This window comes from Gavialis gangeticus, unplaced genomic scaffold, assembly GCF_001723915.1.
Source record: "Gavialis gangeticus isolate Ggan-Ray unplaced genomic scaffold, GavGan_comp1, whole genome shotgun sequence".
NCBI lineage: Eukaryota > Metazoa > Chordata > Crocodylia > Gavialidae > Gavialis > Gavialis gangeticus.
The window spans coordinates 58400665-58418551 of record NW_017729024.1 but is presented as its reverse complement, the minus strand read 5'-3'; the positions used below and the strand labels follow the sequence as shown (position 1 = coordinate 58418551).

The window sequence follows — 17887 nt, the reverse complement described above, 5'->3', positions numbered from 1 at the left end:
CCAAGGATGGACATTACATTACCTCTCTGGGGACCCTGTTCCAATGCTTCACCACCTTCCTAGTGAGAAAGTTATTCCTAATATGCAACCTAAACGTCCCTTGCTGCAACTCAAAACCATTGCTCCTTGTTCTGTCATCTGCCACCACTAAGAGCAGCCTACCTCCATCCTCTTTGTAACCACCATTCAGGTAGTTGACAGCTGTTATTAAATCCCTCCTCAGTCTTCTCTTGATAGGTAGGTTGAACATATATTCCTGCTGACATGCTGTTGATACTATCAGGGACACCACCTCTCCAACTAAGAAGCCAGAAGGCAATGCTTGGCCTTGCTCAGCATGCCCAACAAAACCAAGAACACCTGCTTCCTGAAGTCTTGGAGTAACCAGTACATAAGCATCTAAGGTTAAGAAACTCGTTTAGACAGGAGGTGCGGGTACTATAGCAATAGTGTGGAGATGGGAACAGTGCCCTATGGGCACTTGAACGACACCACAAAGAGTGGGATGAGACTGATTCTTGGCTCAAGTGCTTCATAAGCAACCAAACACCATCTCTAAACAGGTACAAACTTCCCCACAATTTATGGATTAAACTAAACAGGATTTGCTCTGGAACTGGATGTTTTAATGCTACACTTTATAAGATTGGCTTAAAGGACAGTCCAATATGTGAGTGTGGTGATGCACCACAGACTGCTGACCACCTCCTCATATATGCAGCATACCCACACACGCAGGATGAGGACCTGGCAAGCATCAACAATAAAGCAGTTATGTGGCTCCACCACATTAATGATGTGTAAAGGGGGAAATGAAGTATATGAGAGAAAAAGAAGTTTTCTCTTCTACAGAATAAATAAGCCCAGTTCCCTCAGTCACTCCTCATACGTCATGTGCCCCAGCCCTCTAACCATTTTTGTTGCCCTGAACTGGACTCTCTCCAACTTCTCCACATCCTTTCAATAGTGGTGGGCCCAAAACTGGACACAGTACTCCAAGTTTGGCCTTACCAGTGCAGAATAGAGGGGAATAATTACTTCCCTTGATCTACTGGCAATGCTTATATTAATGCAGCCCAGTATGCTGTTAGACTTCTTAGCTAGGGACAGACATTCAAAAAGCCTGAGCTTGAACTGATTCAATCTTTGCAGATTAGTCTAACATGGCTAGGCTGAACTGGTTTGCAACAGTACAGACATTCCCTCTGGGCTGAAGAAATGCGGGCACATGCCTGCAGCGGCTCAGGTTGGAAGCCAGGGGACCGCTAAAGAAGCCCTTCCTTCCCTTTCACAGAGCTGAGCTGGGGGGCCTGGCCAGGCCCCAGCAGGATGCTCTGATTAAGGAGGGTTTCTCCCCACACCTTGCTGCTCCTGACCAGCCAGGGAATCAGCAGAGAGTTGGTAACAGTGTTTAACACCCCATCAAGAAAACAAAAGACTCTCTCATTAGGTCAAGCTCTTCTTAAACAACTTTTTCCAAGGAAGGAATGGAGGGATGTTACCAGCTACCTGTTGATTAGCTCCAGAAAGCCCTAAGCAGATACTGTCCTGTCTGACTTTATTCTGTCTGCCTTTCACTGACACCTCCTAGCATTAGCTAGCATACCACATGCTGGCTATGGTCTGTGCTATGGGGGAGGGAAGGGGGGGGAATCCCTGCTTGAGTAAGGGGTGGTAAGGGGGCGGGGCACAGGAAAGTCAGGCAGACACTGCTGTGCCTGCTCTCTGTGCCAGACTCTCCAGCAGAGAGTCCCACCCAGGGCTGCAAAGTGTCTGGGATGCTGGGGGACTCTGGTGTAAGTTAAACCAGGAAGGGGTCTGGAACAGACATTACATAAACCAGTTTGACCCAAATCCTAAATTGGATACTACATTCAACCAGGTTTATCTCAAACTTGTTTCAGCCATTTTCAAGCTGGTTTATGTGCACTGAACGTCTGTTCTTTTACCGGTTTAAACCAGTTTCTGATCACTTAGACCATTTTTTGGGTAATGTCTGTCCCTAGCCCTTGGCAACAAGGGCACACTGTTGACTCATATCCAGCTTATTTTCCACTGTAATCCCTAGGTCCTTTTTTGAGGAGCTGCTGCTTAGCCAGTTGGCCCCAAGCCTGTAGCGGTACATGGGATTCTTTCATCCCAAGTGCGGGACTTTGCACTTGTCCTTGTTGAACCTCATGAGATTTCTTTTGCTGTGCTGCTATCTCAAAGAAAAACTGTAGGTGTTCACCATCAGGAAAGGAGTTCAGGTGCTGGGCCCTGAATGGATGGCGGTGTTTGCCTGCAGTGTTGACTCAGGTGCTCCAGACAGGAGTGGGATTTCAGACTCCAACTGTGCTTTGTGTTTCTCATAGTCTAGCTCTTGGCAACTCCAGCTGGTGTTCAAGATTTTCAAACCACCCCTCTGAGGTACCTAACCCTCCCCATGCACTGCAAAGGGACGTTTGGTGCTTAATTCTGGTTTTTGGATTCCCTAGGGTCAGAATCACCAATAATATTAGTACCATAGTGCTTTATTATAGGGGCCTGAGTCTTATATTTGGTCTGGTACCTTGTGGGATTTTCAAAAGCAGTTAAATGTCTAAATCCTAATAGCACAGGCATTTCTAAAATACTTCTAGGTACCTATCTGCATCATTAGCCACGCAGATACCTGTAAATACATGGCCCAAAATGCTTACCTTTTACTAAGCATCCAAGAAAGAGTCTCACTGGGACATTGATAGCAAACAACAGCCTGTGCTCCTCATGTTCTGCAATCTCTTTGTATACTTAGACTGTAAGGGTTTGGGGGCAGAGGCCACCTTTCTGTTCTGTGTTTTTGCAGGGCCTAGTGCAGGGCCTAGATGTGGTTCATCACTAGGCCCCCAGGTACTACCATAATGAAAATAATGCATAACAAATAAAATAATAATAAGACCCTAATCTGTCAGACACTGAATTCAGTGCCTCTGCAGTAGGGGGTTGCATTGGTTTGGATAGCATCAGTATAAGTGGCCTTTCAGGAATTTTTCTTGCAAGTTCTTATACTGTGTAGGTACAGAGTTTCAAGCCTCCTACCAATGCACATACTAAACACTGGCATAACTTTACATTCATGATCAGTTCCACTGGCTACAATGGGACCACATTTGTGCTTAAAGATAGGCATAGCTATTCCCTGGATCAAGGCCCATATAGTAACAGGCCACCCTGGTTTCTGTCTGTACTGGAATACTATGTAGCTGTCTGAAGATGCTGAAGCTGATTTGTGGGAAGGTAAAGCATGCATCTGTTTATTTATTTTCAGGATGAAGTCAACCAGATTATGGAAACAAATCTGTGGCTGCGACACGTAAGTGATGGCCTTGTGCATCAGTACGTGTCCTGCTTCAGCACTGTGTTTTGCACATGTGTGTTAAAATACAGGAATTGAATGTGAAGAACAAACATCTGTTTGTAACACTCTCTTCAAGGGCACAGATAAAGAGAAGCAGTAATCTAACCAAGCATACAGTTGAAACCTCATCTAAATTATGTAACATAATAGCTGAAATTACATAAAAAGTTCTTTCATATTTCCTTTGGGGATTTACTTCTCCAAGTGTATTACCATGCATTTCATTTGTTAAATCTCATTTCACTGGGCTTAATCCAAGCATATTGAAGGACAATTTAATATACAGCTCTGCACACATATTGAATAGTTTCATAAGAGCAATTTAAGTAACTGATTTATTCAGAAATTGATTATTTGGTGTGTCCAGTTCTATGCCTAACTGAGTGAGAAAAGACTATCAAGTTATCAGAATCTATAGGGAGATACGTGTTTGTGCTCCAGTTGCAAACACAGATTTGTATGTTTATATTGGTCATTAACATAGGCATTCCACTGCTATGTAAACCAACACCTGCAGTACATAAATATTTTCATTTCCCCATCTTCACTTAGCCCTCTCTATATAGACAGCAAAGTCTTCAGGGAAGGGGCATCTCTTGCTATGTAGCTATATTGTTACTCGTCTTTGGGCTTACAGGCACTATTGTGATAACAGTGACTGCAGTGCCACAGAAGAATCACTACAGGAGACTCATGTAGGTCAGCCTGGTTGTAGATTATGGAAACAGCATCAAGCCAGAAGAGAGCCATTAGTTTAACTCCAGCAATCCTCATTTATTCTTTAGATTGGGGCAGGCAAAATACGGCCTGGCGGCCAGATCCAGCCTGCCAGGCCATTCTATCTGGCCCACACGGCCCCTAAAAAATTTAGAAAAGTAATATTTATTTGCTCCTGGCTGCCTGTCAAAGATGACAGGAGATAAGGGCAGTAGGACCCAGGGGAAGCCAGCATCAGGACACAGCAGCAAGGCCCACCCAGCCCTGCCCCCCCAACCAGAAGCCCCTGCCTAGCAGAGGCTTCTGGCCTGGAACCATGGGGCTGTTCCTGCTTCCCTGCACCAGAGAGGGATACATGGCCCTTGACAGCTTGCCAAAACTCAGTAAGTGGCCCTCCGCACAAAATAATTGCCTGCCCCTGCTTTAGATCCACTTGCATGGAGCTCTAGGATTACTGGAGTTAATGGCTCTTTTCTGGCTTGATGCTTTCATCCCAAAGGCCTGTAAGCGCTGAGCCTTCATTTTCTGGACACACAGCACATTTTCCTTTCCAATCTCTAAGAGCAAAATAAAAGACTAGGCTGAAAGAACTGAAAACTCCAGCGATCATTCTTTCTTCCTCTAGATTTGGAATGACTACAAATTGCGATGGGATCCAATGGAATTTGATGGAATTGAATTTGTTCGAGTACCAGCAGATAAAATCTGGAAACCTGACATTGTCTTGTATAATAAGTATGATTCTTTTTGCCTTTCCCATCTTTTGAAAGTTACCTTTTCCATCTTTTGCCTTTCCCATCTTTTGAAAGTTACCTGGTTTCCATCATCCTTGGAAACTGCTCTTTTGCTTTCATGTTCGTATTGTTCACAATTTCTCCTCTGTATTCCTAGTGCTGTTGGGGATTTTCAAGTGGAAGGAAAAACCAAAGCAATCCTTCGATATGATGGCATGATCACCTGGACTCCACCAGCTATTTTTAAGAGTTCTTGTCCTATGGATATCACCTTTTTCCCTTTTGATCACCAGAACTGTTCACTGAAATTTGGCTCCTGGACATATGACAAAGCCAAAATTGATCTTGTGATCATTGGCTCCAAAGTAGATATGAATGATTTTTGGGAAAACAGTGAATGGGAAATAGTTGATGCTTCTGGCTACAAACATGATATAAAATATAACTGTTGTGAAGAGATCTATACAGATATAACATACTCCTTCTATATCCGTAGATTACCAATGTTTTACACCATTAATTTGATTATTCCCTGTCTCTTCATTTCATTCCTAACTGTGTTAGTATTTTACCTTCCATCTGACTGTGGCGAAAAGGTGACCCTCTGCATCTCGGTGCTGCTTTCATTGACTGTGTTTTTATTGGTGATCACAGAAACAATTCCATCCACCTCTCTGGTCATTCCTCTGGTTGGAGAATACCTGCTTTTCACCATGATTTTTGTGACCCTATCAATTGTTGTCACAGTGTTTGTTTTGAACATCCATTACAGGACTCCTACCACACACACTATGCCCAAATGGGTGAAAACTGTCTTCCTTAACCTGCTGCCCAAACTCCTGATGATGAGGAGACCTTTGGAAGAGCAGACCAAGGTTGGTTCAAAACAAAATAAGAAGGAACCACCCAGTAAATATGGAAAAATGAAGCACAGCAAATCCAGTGATGCTAAATTATACAAGGAGCAGAGATGCTGCCATTGTGACAAAGTGAATGACCTGGCTATCAGTAAAAAGAGACGAGCAAGCCATCATTCAATGAAGAGAGTAACAGAACATGTGGAGTACTCCCCTGAGATCAAGGAAGTCATATGCAATGTTCAATTCATTGCAGAGAACATGAAGAATCAAAATGAAACAAAAGAGGTAAGGGAGGTGGTCACCCCCTCACCAGCACAGGGTCATGCTTTAAACCTGTTCTTCCCTCTGAGCGTGTCTACACGTGCATTTATGCTGGCTTAAATTTACTGTGCTGTAAGTGGGAATAGGCTGGCATCTACATGTGCAACCGTTAAAGCGCATTAACGCTGTTTGTGGACTAACTTGGGACTAGAGTTAGTCCACAAACACAGTGTTACTGTGCAGTAAGGCATTTACATGTGCATTACTGTGCAGTAACTAATTGGACATAAATCACCATGTTTTTCTGTGCAATACAGGTGTGCACATGTAGATGCACACCCATACTGCACAGTAATTTCAGTTACTACACAGTAAATGTGCAGCTGTAGACCTGTCCAATGGTAAGCAGTTATGTGCACTAGTAGTAACTGTTAAACTAGATGGTGCTCTTTGTGGAGGTAGATGCTGCTTAAGATTGATCTAAGCCCCCCGGTAGACATTATACCTAAGACACGATTAACCTGTTAATCACATCATAAAGAGTAACCCAGCCATGTTCAAGAAATTGATGGCCCAACAAAACAAGAAACCAGCCACAAAATTAGTCCACAAATCGTATGTAATATTTTTCTGGCTGGTTTCCATTGCACTTTAAATTGAACATGTGGCAACAGTAAACCAGAGCTGGTGCAAGACCTCAGTGTGGTGCCGGGACTGGGACCAACAATCAGTTGATCGTCTGTCCTGGCCCCAGGACTTCTCTGGTTTATTCCAGGTTGTGGGCACCTCACTTGCCACTTACCAGTGCAGAGGAAGCCTAGGACCATGATCCCAGGCTCCCCCTGCATAGGCAAGTAGCAATGACATCATTGGGGTCTGATCCCTAATCCCAAAATCATGATTCCTGGTATTAAATTAACAGGTGCCAGGGGCCCAAGTATTGGGAGCTGGTTCGTAGCCCTCTAGTGGGCCTCACCATGTTTGGCACAGGAACCACCAGAAACCAGTCTGAGCATCCAGATATCTCTAAGCAGGTCTGACTTGTTTATATATGTTTAGCAGACACTTGGCACATCTACACATACACCCAACTGTGCAGTTGTTACTGTGCAGTCATTTAGTATTTGCTTTAGCTAGTTGTTCATGTATAGACGAAACAAGGGGAATGTGTGCATGACACTTTAAAGCGTGTTAAATGCTTTTGCACCACTTTAATGGTGTTGGTGTAAATTTGGTGGCATATTGTACCTCAGATGACTTGGGAAGCAGCAAACTAAAAGGAGTTTTAGTTTGCTGCCCTACAGCCGCAAAGCAAAATACCGGGTTCTGTGCAGCTCAGGGGCTCTGCAGGAAGCCCTTCAGGCAGCCTGGCAGCAGCCCAGGAAAGCAGGCTCCACCCAAGATCTTTTTTTTTTCCCCCTGGAGTCTGCCTGCCTGCCTGAGCTGTGCGAGGGCCCAGTGCTTGCCTCTGTGGCTGCATTGCTCCCCGGGACTGCACGAGCCAGCTGCCTGCAGGTGGGTGCCGCCTGGGGGGGTGGCACTGCCACAGAGGGAAGCACCAGCTCCCCCCCACACCTTGCAGCCCAGGGACCACTCCACCGGCCAGCAGCTTGCCCTCCCTTCCCACCGCCACAGAGGCAGGTGTGTGTGTGCATGGCACGGGGGTTTAAAGGGCCCTAAATTGAAGCAGTGTTATTAAAAATGCACCGCTTCAATTTAGGGCCCCCATTTTGTCTACACAGGCCCAAAGGCACTGGGCTGTGGCTATGGGCATGTAGTTTCATTTATCAGTTCTGCCATAGATTTTCCATGTGACCTTAGGCAAGTCACTTAGTCTGAGCTCCAGTTCCTCATGGGGACAGTGTCTGTCATATTTTCTTAGACTGCTGACTCTTCAGTGCAGAGATTTTCTCTCATTAGGTATTAGTGTTGTGTTCAGCACAATCTGACTCTTGCCAAGCCACTACACGGGATCATGAGAGTCCCTTAGCCTGATACACTGTAGAAGACATAGCAGTACCCGTGGGGAACCTGAGCAATCTTCCCATACAAGAGAAGGGGAGCTGGAGTTCCCATTTCAGAACAGTATTTCAGAATTTTTTTTAGATGATTTGTTTTGATCTTCAGCCAGAAACTGAAAACTTTCTCATTTTGGGGTGTTCTTATTTTCAACAAAAAGTCTAGGTTTTCCATGAAAAGCAGATCCCTTTTGCAACAAAAATAATTTTATTGGAAAACAATTCTTGTTGAAAAACCAGTCTGACAGAATATTTTCAAACAGTCCTAGTAACTCTAGTAATAAATTTTTGTCTCCTACTGGTACCTGACCTGAATGAAAGGTTTATGAGCCTGGTATGGTTTCTAACAAAAGTATTTAGCTGTTTGTCTGACACAGGGCTAAATCTGACTATTACTACTGCAGGACAGAGATTCAAATCCCATTGACTACCCTGAGAGCAGTGCTAATTTCATTAGTATCTATAATATGCAGTGGGATCCATAGATGGCCAACATTGTATATGGGATGTAATTATTATTAAGAAATAATAAATATAGGTAACTCAGTATAAGTTTCCCTTCTGCTCCTTCTGCTCAAGGTCACATGCCCCCTACAGTGGCATAGCCCAGAAACTTTGTAGTGCAGAATCAGTAAACAATAATAAAATATTAATACTTAGCCTAAGAAAGGATATGCATTATCCAGCACTCAGCTCTGACTGCCTGGGCTAGAATATGAAATTCACTCTGGGATTAATCATAAAGTATTCTACTTGAGTTGACAAGCTGAAGGATTTATTTAATGCTCAGGCATTTTGCTGGACCTCCACACCCTGCTGAGTTTTACCTACACAGATAGAGCCAGTGGAGACGGATGTTGAGTGGAAAGGAGAAAGAAAGCTGAGGAAGTCCTTTTCTTTGTAGATTGAAAAGAATTAAGCAGCACTATGGTTAACCTTGAGAAGAATATTTTCAGTCACTGACAAACTGAATTCGAATATTCCCTTCAGAACAAAAAGGTCTGTACAAAGGTTTAGTCTTTTTTTCTTCCTATGACTTGTCAAATTGGAGAGGCTGGCAACATATTTTTTATTTACATAAACATTTACAAAATAGATCATTAAATTTTGGGGGTGGAGGTAATTAAAAAAAGCAAAGTTTTTTAAACTGAGACTCAGCATTTGAACGAATAGGTTTGTGTGTCCAAAGTAATACATATTCCAGATGACCAAAGAGAGATGTCACCCAGAATGACGCTCTGAACATGCACTTTGGACTTCTCAGAAATCAGGGGCTGGATACTTACCTGGTGTAAGTCAGTGCATCTCCTTGGAATTCAGTGCAGCCTCATTGCTTTACACCAGCTGAACAGCTGGCCCCTCATGTTTGCAAAGAAGATACATGTGAGGCCAAAATGTGGCTTTAAAAGAACTGGGTCTAAGATGCACGGGGTTTCTGAACAGGCCTGGATTCAGGGATAGGACCTATAGGCAGAGCTGTGCAAACCACTGATTTTTGCAGTTCACCAGCTGAACAGATAGACAGACAGATGGACGGAGAAGCCAATTATGGATTTTTAAAAGGGGGGTGTGGAAGCCGTGACCAGAGCTGCAGGGGTGGCTACACCCTCCCTCTCCCAGCCTCCTCCCCACTCCTCATCAGGGTGGGCAGACCACATCACAGCAAGAGCAGCTAGGGACTTTCTAAATTCTGAAACTGGTGAGATTTCCCTACCCTTCCGCACCCTGATCAGAGACACATCTCCTCCCCTCCCATCCCCGCCACCCCCTTCCTGACTGCTTCTGCCCCTGCCCACACTGTCCAAGAGATGAGAGGAGCTCAAGAGCAGCTCCAGCCAAGCTACACAGGAATTGGGCTCAACCCAAAGCAAAAGCAGTGGCAGTGGCAGCAGGCAGGCAGGTTCCCCCTCCCTGTGTCTGCTACCAAGCTGGCTGAGAACACCTGGGGGGACCAGGCAGGGAGGGGCAACCCGCCTGCCTGCCACCACCGCTGTCACTATCCCTAGCTAAGCCCAGCCCCCGGGGCTGCCCAGCTGGAGTAGCTCTGGAGCTCCCTTCACCCCTGGTACAGTGGGGACAGCAGCAGCACAGGCAGGGGAGAGATGGGGAGGCAAGGAGCTTAGTGGAGTGAGGATGTGCCTTTGACCATGGAGTGGAAGGGAGGGGAGGGATTCTTATCTTCTTCAGGACTTAAAGAAGTCCCTGGCTGGTGCTACCTTCTGCATGGTCAGTAAGGGGGGCACACTGCACTCCTCTGGGTCCACCCCTAGAGAAACAGATATATGAAAATTCCTGGGGAAAAGTGGGAAAAAAAATGTTTGGAGTTGTTTGACGTATTTCTTTCAGGCTGAAATGAAATGCTTCCTTTTGTTTTCAGTTTAAAAAAATATATTTTAATAGCATTGAAGTGACTTCAGTGGAAAGTGCCATTTCAGATTGAAGAAGCAAAGCCTTCCATTTATAAATTAAAGCTACAGCATTTGGGAATTTTTATCCCCAGGGTTTGGTATTTGGTTTTGACTTGACTAAAGCTATTTGCTGTTAGTGACACTAATTCATGACAAGTTTTTATCAAACCAAAACTGAATTTTTCAGTAAAAATAGGTTTTATCTGAAAATTTCCCCCAGCTCTAACTGCAGAGTCATGCCTACTGGCCTAGCTAGTAGAGCCACATGAGGGCACCAGAATCTGAGCTGCCATGTTATATAATGTGCCTTTTAACCCTTATTAAAGCAGAAGAAAATGAGTGAAATATGGCCAAGCTTTTCTGATGCCAGCCTGAGGCTCCAGACAGCTTGAAATGCCATTTCCAAGGAGTGTGAACTGCTCTGAGAAGTGTGAACTACCCTATTCATTCACCTTAATTCTGAAAGCTACTGCCCTCCAAAGAAGAAACAGGACACTGATATGAGAATAGGGCCATAGGGCGTATGTAGATAGAATGGGGGGCCCTAAATTGAAGTGGTGGGTTTTTAAAAACATCGCTTCAATTTAGGGCCCTTTAAAACCCCATGTTGTACACACAAACACACACTTACCTGCCTCTCAGGTGGCGGGGCGGGCAGGGCAAGCTGCCAGCAGGTAGAGCGGTCCCTGGGCTGCAGGGGGAGAGGGACACTGGTGCTTTCCTATGCAGCAGCAGTGGGGCCCCCCACAGGCACCAGCTCGGGCAGTCCTGAGGGGCACCACAGCCACGGAGGGAAGCACCGGCCCCCGTGCAGCTCAGGCAGGCACCACGAGGGGAAAAAAAATAAAGATCCGGCTCACCACTTTTTTTTTTTTTTCTTGGGTGGAGGCTGCTACCAAGCTGCCTGCACAGGCTTTCTGTAGAGCCCCTGAGCTGCACAGAGCCTGGTGCTTCGCTCCACAGCTGTAGGGCAGCAATCTGCACCCCAAGTCATTTAAGGTGCATTACGCCACCAAATTTGCTACAACGGCTGAAATTACTGGGCAATACGCCACCGCATGCAAACACCAACACCATTAAAGCAGTACAAAAGCATTTAACATGCTTTAAAGTGTCGTGCACACATGCCCCTCATTTACACACTGCATAAACACCAAGTCTGCCTATGGGCCTGCCTTGTCAGGATGCAGCAAGATCCCCATTCTCCACCAGAGCATCTTTAAGCCACACTAATACATTGAATCACACAGCTCCATGAAACAGATCTGGTGTTCTGTGTGAGAGCCAGTTCATTGGTTCACCCAGCTAAGATGGGTTTGCAGCCACTTGACATCCTGGGAGCAGCATGAATCCACCCCTGAAAAGGTACAGACGTAACCTAGTAGCACTTTATAAGTCCGTACCAGTGGCTATTGTTTTGGTTCCCTTTACAGGGCTTCTAAAACTAGTTTATATAGCACTCTTTGTCCAGAGTTATTAGCAGCACTTTGTTAACCAGGCCTTTGTCAATCATAGGAAGGAAGGGCTAAAAGTAACTTCAAAAGTTCATCTAGTCCAGCCTCCTGCTCAAGGTAGGATCTTCTCTATCCCAGACAAGTGCCTGTTGAACCCGCTTTTGAATATTTCCAGGGATGGGGATTCTACAACCTCTCTGGGTAGTCTGTTCCACTGCTTGACCATCCTTGTAGTTAAACCATTCCTGCTAATCACCAGCATACATTTCCTTTCCTGCAGCTTGAGGCCATTGCCCCTAGTCCTGTCCCCTCTTACCACAAAGAAAAGCCCATCTTCATCCTCTCTATAATCACCCTTCAAGTGTTTTCTATGATTCTATTTGAAGACTGCTATCAGATTCATAGATTCATATAAGTAGGGTCAGAGGGGACCTGAGCAGATCAACTACTCTGACCCCCTGCCCTGGGCAGGAATGAATACAGGGCTTATATGACCCCTACTAAGTTTAAGCTCAAATGACGCCAGCTAGGTAGTTATCAAGCCTCCTTTTAAAGACCCCTAAGGTAGATCCCTGCTTAGTCTTCTCTTCTCCAGACTAGTGATCCTAGTTTGTTCAACCTTTTCTCGTAAGTCTTGGCTCCCAAGCCTTTAATCATTTTTGTTGCTCTCTGCTGGACTCTTTCCAATCTGTCCACATCTTTCTTGAAATCTGGGGTCCAAAACTGAACACAATACTCCAGATGAGGCATCACTTATGCTGTATAGAGTGGAAAAAACAACTTCCCGTGATTTGCAAGTGACAACCCAGTATGCTGTTGGCTTTGTTTGCAAAACAGCACACTGTAGGCTTATTTCACTTTATGGTCTATTGTAACCCCCAGGTCCTATGCTGCAGTACAGCAGCCTAGCCAATCATTCCCTAGGCTCTATTTGTGTATGCACCTACTTTGTCCCACATGCAGGACTTTGCCCTTCTTCTTGGTTAATTTCATCTGGTTGATTGTGGACCATTTCTCCACTCTGTCCAGATCACTCTGGATCCTAGTCCTACTCTCCAGTGTTTGGAACTCCACCCAATTTGGTGTCTTCTGCAAATTTGCTAAGTATGCAGTCAATCCTATCATCCAAATCATTAATGAACGTATTAAACAATACTGGACTTAGGACAGAGGTATCCAGGGGAATTCCACTGGATACCTCTTCCCAGTTACACAGAGTCATTGATGACAAGTTATTGAACATGATGATCCTTCCAGTGATCTTACAAACCTTTGGAAATACAGTGCCAATGGAAACCAGAATTTTTCACCTGTGGATTTTGCTTCTATTCAAACTAGGGGTGGTCATTTTTATCCCAGAAAAAACATTGAACCCACCCTTGCAGATATCAGAATGCTACTTCCTGCTCAGTTTCAGCCTGCAGAAGAGTCCACTAGACAGCAAAAACCAGAGCCAAAAAAACAGCAGTGTGTGTTGAAGTTGGGACAAAAGTTTAAAATATTTAGGCATCCTGGCCACTGACAGTAAAGGGAAGGAGAGATGAAAGAGTAAATCCTGTTAGAGGGACATCATCAACTTATTTGTGCCTAAATCTAAATGCACATTACAGTACTAGGAACTATTGATAATTGATTCTCAGATGACCTGGAGGTTAGTTTGATTCACCTAAAAGCTTACCTGTAGTTTATATTTACTTCCTGGCCTCAGAAAGTTGGCTGGAAATCTTGCAGAAACAGCTTCTTTCATGGGGCTTCCAGTATACAACAAATTACTTCCTGTCCTTAAAGGGAGTGCTCTTGTCCACCTGCTTTACTTGTGGCAAGTTAAAGGGTGTTTTTGATGCTTCAGGCCTTGTGCTGGTAGTTGTGTATGAGAAGAGTTCTTGAAGTTTTTAAGTAGATTAGACAAATACTTGTCTAGAATGGTTTAAATGGGGATGATCCTGCCTCAAGCAGGAAATCGGACAAATGATTGATGTCCCTTCCAGTCCTACTTTTCTATAATTCTATGTTCAGCTGATAAGCTGCCCTAAAAAGCCATGAAGTCAAAACAGGCTGGGATGGCAATATAATATAATGCACTATGCTTGGATTAGGTCTGGTAGAAATGTTTGTAAGTATTACTAATTCTGAAGTTTTCTTTCTCTGGAAGTGGTTCAGTGCAGTATTTCAAAGGGCAGGAACTCCCTGGAAAACAAGTGCTTTTCTCTGGGTTGTGTTGAGAGCACTCAGTTCAGGATTCAAGAGAGTGCATAAACGAGCATATAGTTGCTAGTCTCAGTCAGTGCCCTTCTACACCACATAGATTAGGTCCTTCACTAGAGAAATCAATGGAGTAAATCTGGAATTATACAGTGGCATGTGTACTGTCTCTTGTGTCACCTTCTGAGCCAAATTCAGCGTTCATGCTCATATGCATTAATCTAAAATAACTAACCCTGGTGAACCTCCGGATAGAATTTCTCTTTGCTCAAGTCTGGCACAGTTCTGTTAGTGGAAGTGGGTATATGTGTTCCCAGGAGAAGCCTCATGCTTGGGCTGAATTGGAAACTCTTAGCCAGGGTTTTTCAGAAGTGATAAGTGATTTGGGGGGTTTGGTGTGAGATACTTCAGCAGAGCCTGATTTTCCACAAAGCATCATATTCAGACCCCAGGAAGAAGTCTCAAACTGGGCATCCAAAATCACTTGCCACTTTTGAAAAAAAAAATCTAGGTGTAATCCAGTTTGCTGAGTGCACCCTGTTCATAGGATTTCTTTCTATCATGAGATAATATTAATCCAGCATTTATTAAATATGATTTATCCTTTCTTTTTTATTGCAGGTGGAAGATGACTGGAAGTATGTGGCTATGGTGATAGACAGGGTCTTCCTTTGGGTATTTATCATTCTCTGTGTGTCTGGGACAGCAGGATTATTTCTACAGCCAATAATAGGAGACACATAACTTCTACAGTGCTGTTTTGGTTTCCTTTTGTCTTATTGCAGTTTCTCCTTATGGAGTTCCCCATTTGTCCTGTTTTCTTCTTCCCTTACATTCACCCTATTCTGCAGAGCTGAAGTTACTGTGATGTCCTCTCTGGAAAAGAAAACAGGATAAAGCTGCCTTTGCCATCCAAAAAGGTTTGTTTTTCAAGGGATGGTGGCTAGTAGAGAGGCAGAGGAAGCATTTCTCCCCTTTGGGCACCACAGTGGCATTTCCAGCAATGCCTACTGCTTCTTTAGTGGGAGGGTTTTCAAGAGTTATTGAAGTCAATAGTAAATGACTGCAGACTGCATCAACAGAGCTAAGTCAAAGTGAGTTTTCTCATTGCCTTCAGTGGAACAGAGTCAGGCCAATACTGACTACTCTTGAACACCCCCCTCCCTACCACCCTTGGAGTATCTTAGGAAGCTTTTCTTCTAGGGATAGCTCACCCTGAACTTCTGGTGTGTTTATTTTCCTGTACTTTTTGCTGTGTAATATTCTTCAGTGTAGAGCTTGGATCATGTACTCAGTCATGCAGAACGCTTGGATATTAGTTTTTGCTGTGTTGTTATAGTGAGTCCATCAACGTAATTGAAACCCCCAGAAAAATGAAAACCGGTAACATTTTGGAAGAGGTTAGAAAAAGCAAAACTCCCCACCCCCTGCAAAGTGCATACTCCAATGAAAACTCTAGTTCAGCCCCAAAAAAGCCTTTGAACATGTGCTTTGCTTTAGTTCTATGCTTATGTCTCATTGAAGATAATGGGCCTAAGCACCTGCTTAAGGCACTATCCCTGCAGAGATGTAGATGCTCTCCTACTTTCACTGCACAGAAGCTCATTGACTCCAGGTTGACTGATCACAGGGCAAAACAGCAACATGTGAATAAAGAGTAAATCCAGAAGGGGCTTTAGCGCCCAAGTGCCATTTCAGATGGCAAAGTTCAATAATGAGGTGCCACTAAGACCCTCAGCCTCCAACCCCCATCCCTTGATGCTGCCAGATGCCCAAAGTCCCTAGGACTCTAAGATTCTGCTTTGTAGCATATGCAAAGCCACCGGCTCCTTATTCCACTGAGCTGCTCAGAGCCCTGGCTCATGCCCAGACCCCTGCAGGATTCTCCAAGGAGACGGTTCCCCATTTATCCAGTCTGCAGAGCCTCATCTCACAGGCATTCTCAGAACATATCCACAGGATGAGGCCCCATGCAGAAGGCAGCTGATGGCATTTTTGGGGCAGGGGGTTTTCCTCCAACAGATCAGTGGATAGGGTTGGGAGACCCTGCTTCAAATTGTTACCCATATCCTAGGAGTGCATAGGTAGCAAGCTGTTGAAAGGGTGTCAAAGATACAGCCCACAGGGGCTGGGAATTCAGGGGCAGGGCCTGCTGCCAAATTTTTAGCTATGAAGCCCCACTGGGGTTGTATGTTGGTGTTGGGGAAACAAGAAACAGTCCACAGCACCACGCACCCTGCTGCTGCTGGGTCTAGATCTGGCCCATAAGATAGGTGAGTTTGACATGTTTGGGCTGATGAATCTAAAGCAGGGGCAGGGTTAGGTCTCTCTCTCTCTCTCTCTCTCTCTCTCTCTTTCTCAGTCTCTCTATTTCATGAAATAGAGCTGGTGCAGTCAGCCCCTCTCCAGGTGTGAACCTTGATCAAAAATAGGTGCTATTTGCCAGACCGGAGTTAAGCATCTAAATACTTCCAAGCAGTTGATTTTAGGCAGCACCCCTGTCATTGTCCTTCCCTACAGGCCAGCTTGGGTGGCTCTTCACTCTGAATGCAGCTTCTGTTCCTGACTGCCCCTGTGAGTCATCTGGATACCTAACTTGGGGGCTGAGGGTTATAGTGGGCAGCCAGATATCTCTGAGTTGGGTGCTGCAGTAACTAAGGCCCCACCTGGTTTGAACCCTGTGTTTTGCCCACAAGTCAACACAGGGGATTTCTTTATGCCAGGTGCTTTATCCCAAGGGACATGCCTGGGTATATTCTTACTAGCTTGGCTCTGAGGACTCTATCCTGCCTTCTTTGCTAACAGACAAGATGCCCATTGGAGTCAACAGCCATTTTTAACCTGAATATGCAGTGGAAGATCAGGGTCTAAATACATATAACTCAAACCCTGTCCCATACAGAAAGACAAGATATCAGGACACAGGTGTGGGGGCAGTGCTGTGCTTTTGATGTCTACCACATGTTCTGGACTTCCTGCTTTCCTGAACCAACACCATCGCCTATGAAGAAAGGCCCATTTTTTTTTGTAATATAATAGAGCAAAGACTTAAGAACAGGGTTACTTAAAATTTTAGTAAACTGATTATTTAAAATGAGTGTGGAAAAGAAGAAAGGCTTGATAAGTGCCAGGGAACATTCTGTTAAGAAGAAAATATTCCTCAATGCAGTATTTAAAGTGTATAGTACAACATGATATATATAAAAAAGTAGTGAAACTAGTGCTGTCTTTAATAGAGTTGAATGCTGCACAACCACAGTGACCGTTATACAGGTGTCTGAACAAGCATTGCTAAATAAAGACACTGGAATGCACTGTCTCGAAGAATTCATGGTTTATTTATTTTCTTCCAAGCTGACTACTGCAGTATGTCACGTGATTTCAGTTCTCATTTGTAGAGGAGTGAATGGGGAGTGGGTACGGGCAGGGGAGGGGGCTGCATTCTGGTTCTAAAAGTGTTATACTTGCATGGGTAGCATCCGCTTTCTGTTATTCGCTGCTGTTATTCACAAGCAAAGGGCAAACAGCTATGGAAAGAACTGTGGTTGAGGGTGTGTAGCAATGGAATCCAGGGCAGTGGGGCTAATGACCCAGAAGCGACAGGATGCTTTCGTTAGTAAAAATGCTACTGCTGTTATGGGGTCAAAGTGATGAGATCCAGCAGTTCATCCTTCACCCAGTTTATAGGTCCCACTCTTCCCAAGAACTCTGCTTCTCACTGCAAACTCGGGGTGCCCAGCAGCTGGCAATCCAGCTTTCTTGACTTCTGGCTCAGGTGAAAGGCTCAAGTGGATTCTTATCTGAACGCGCCAGTAGGCAGACCTTACCCAATGGTCTCCTGAGCAGTGGCGATA

The 17887-nt window shown here is 44.7% G+C and overlaps 1 protein-coding gene across 1 annotated transcript in view; it reads left to right on the top strand.

Moving 5' to 3' along the window:
• Positions 1-17328, top strand: part of CHRNA6 (cholinergic receptor nicotinic alpha 6 subunit) — a 28866-nt gene extending 11538 nt beyond the window's left edge. Inside the window, exons 3-6 of the mRNA XM_019517136.1 lie at positions 3290-3334; positions 4722-4831; positions 4988-5975; positions 14655-17328. Of these exons, the coding sequence (XP_019372681.1) occupies positions 3290-3334; positions 4722-4831; positions 4988-5975; positions 14655-14777 (1266 nt within the window). The 3' untranslated portion in view covers positions 14778-17328. The remainder of the gene's footprint in view (positions 1-3289; positions 3335-4721; positions 4832-4987; positions 5976-14654) is intronic.
• The last annotated feature ends 559 nt before the right edge of the window (positions 17329-17887 follow it).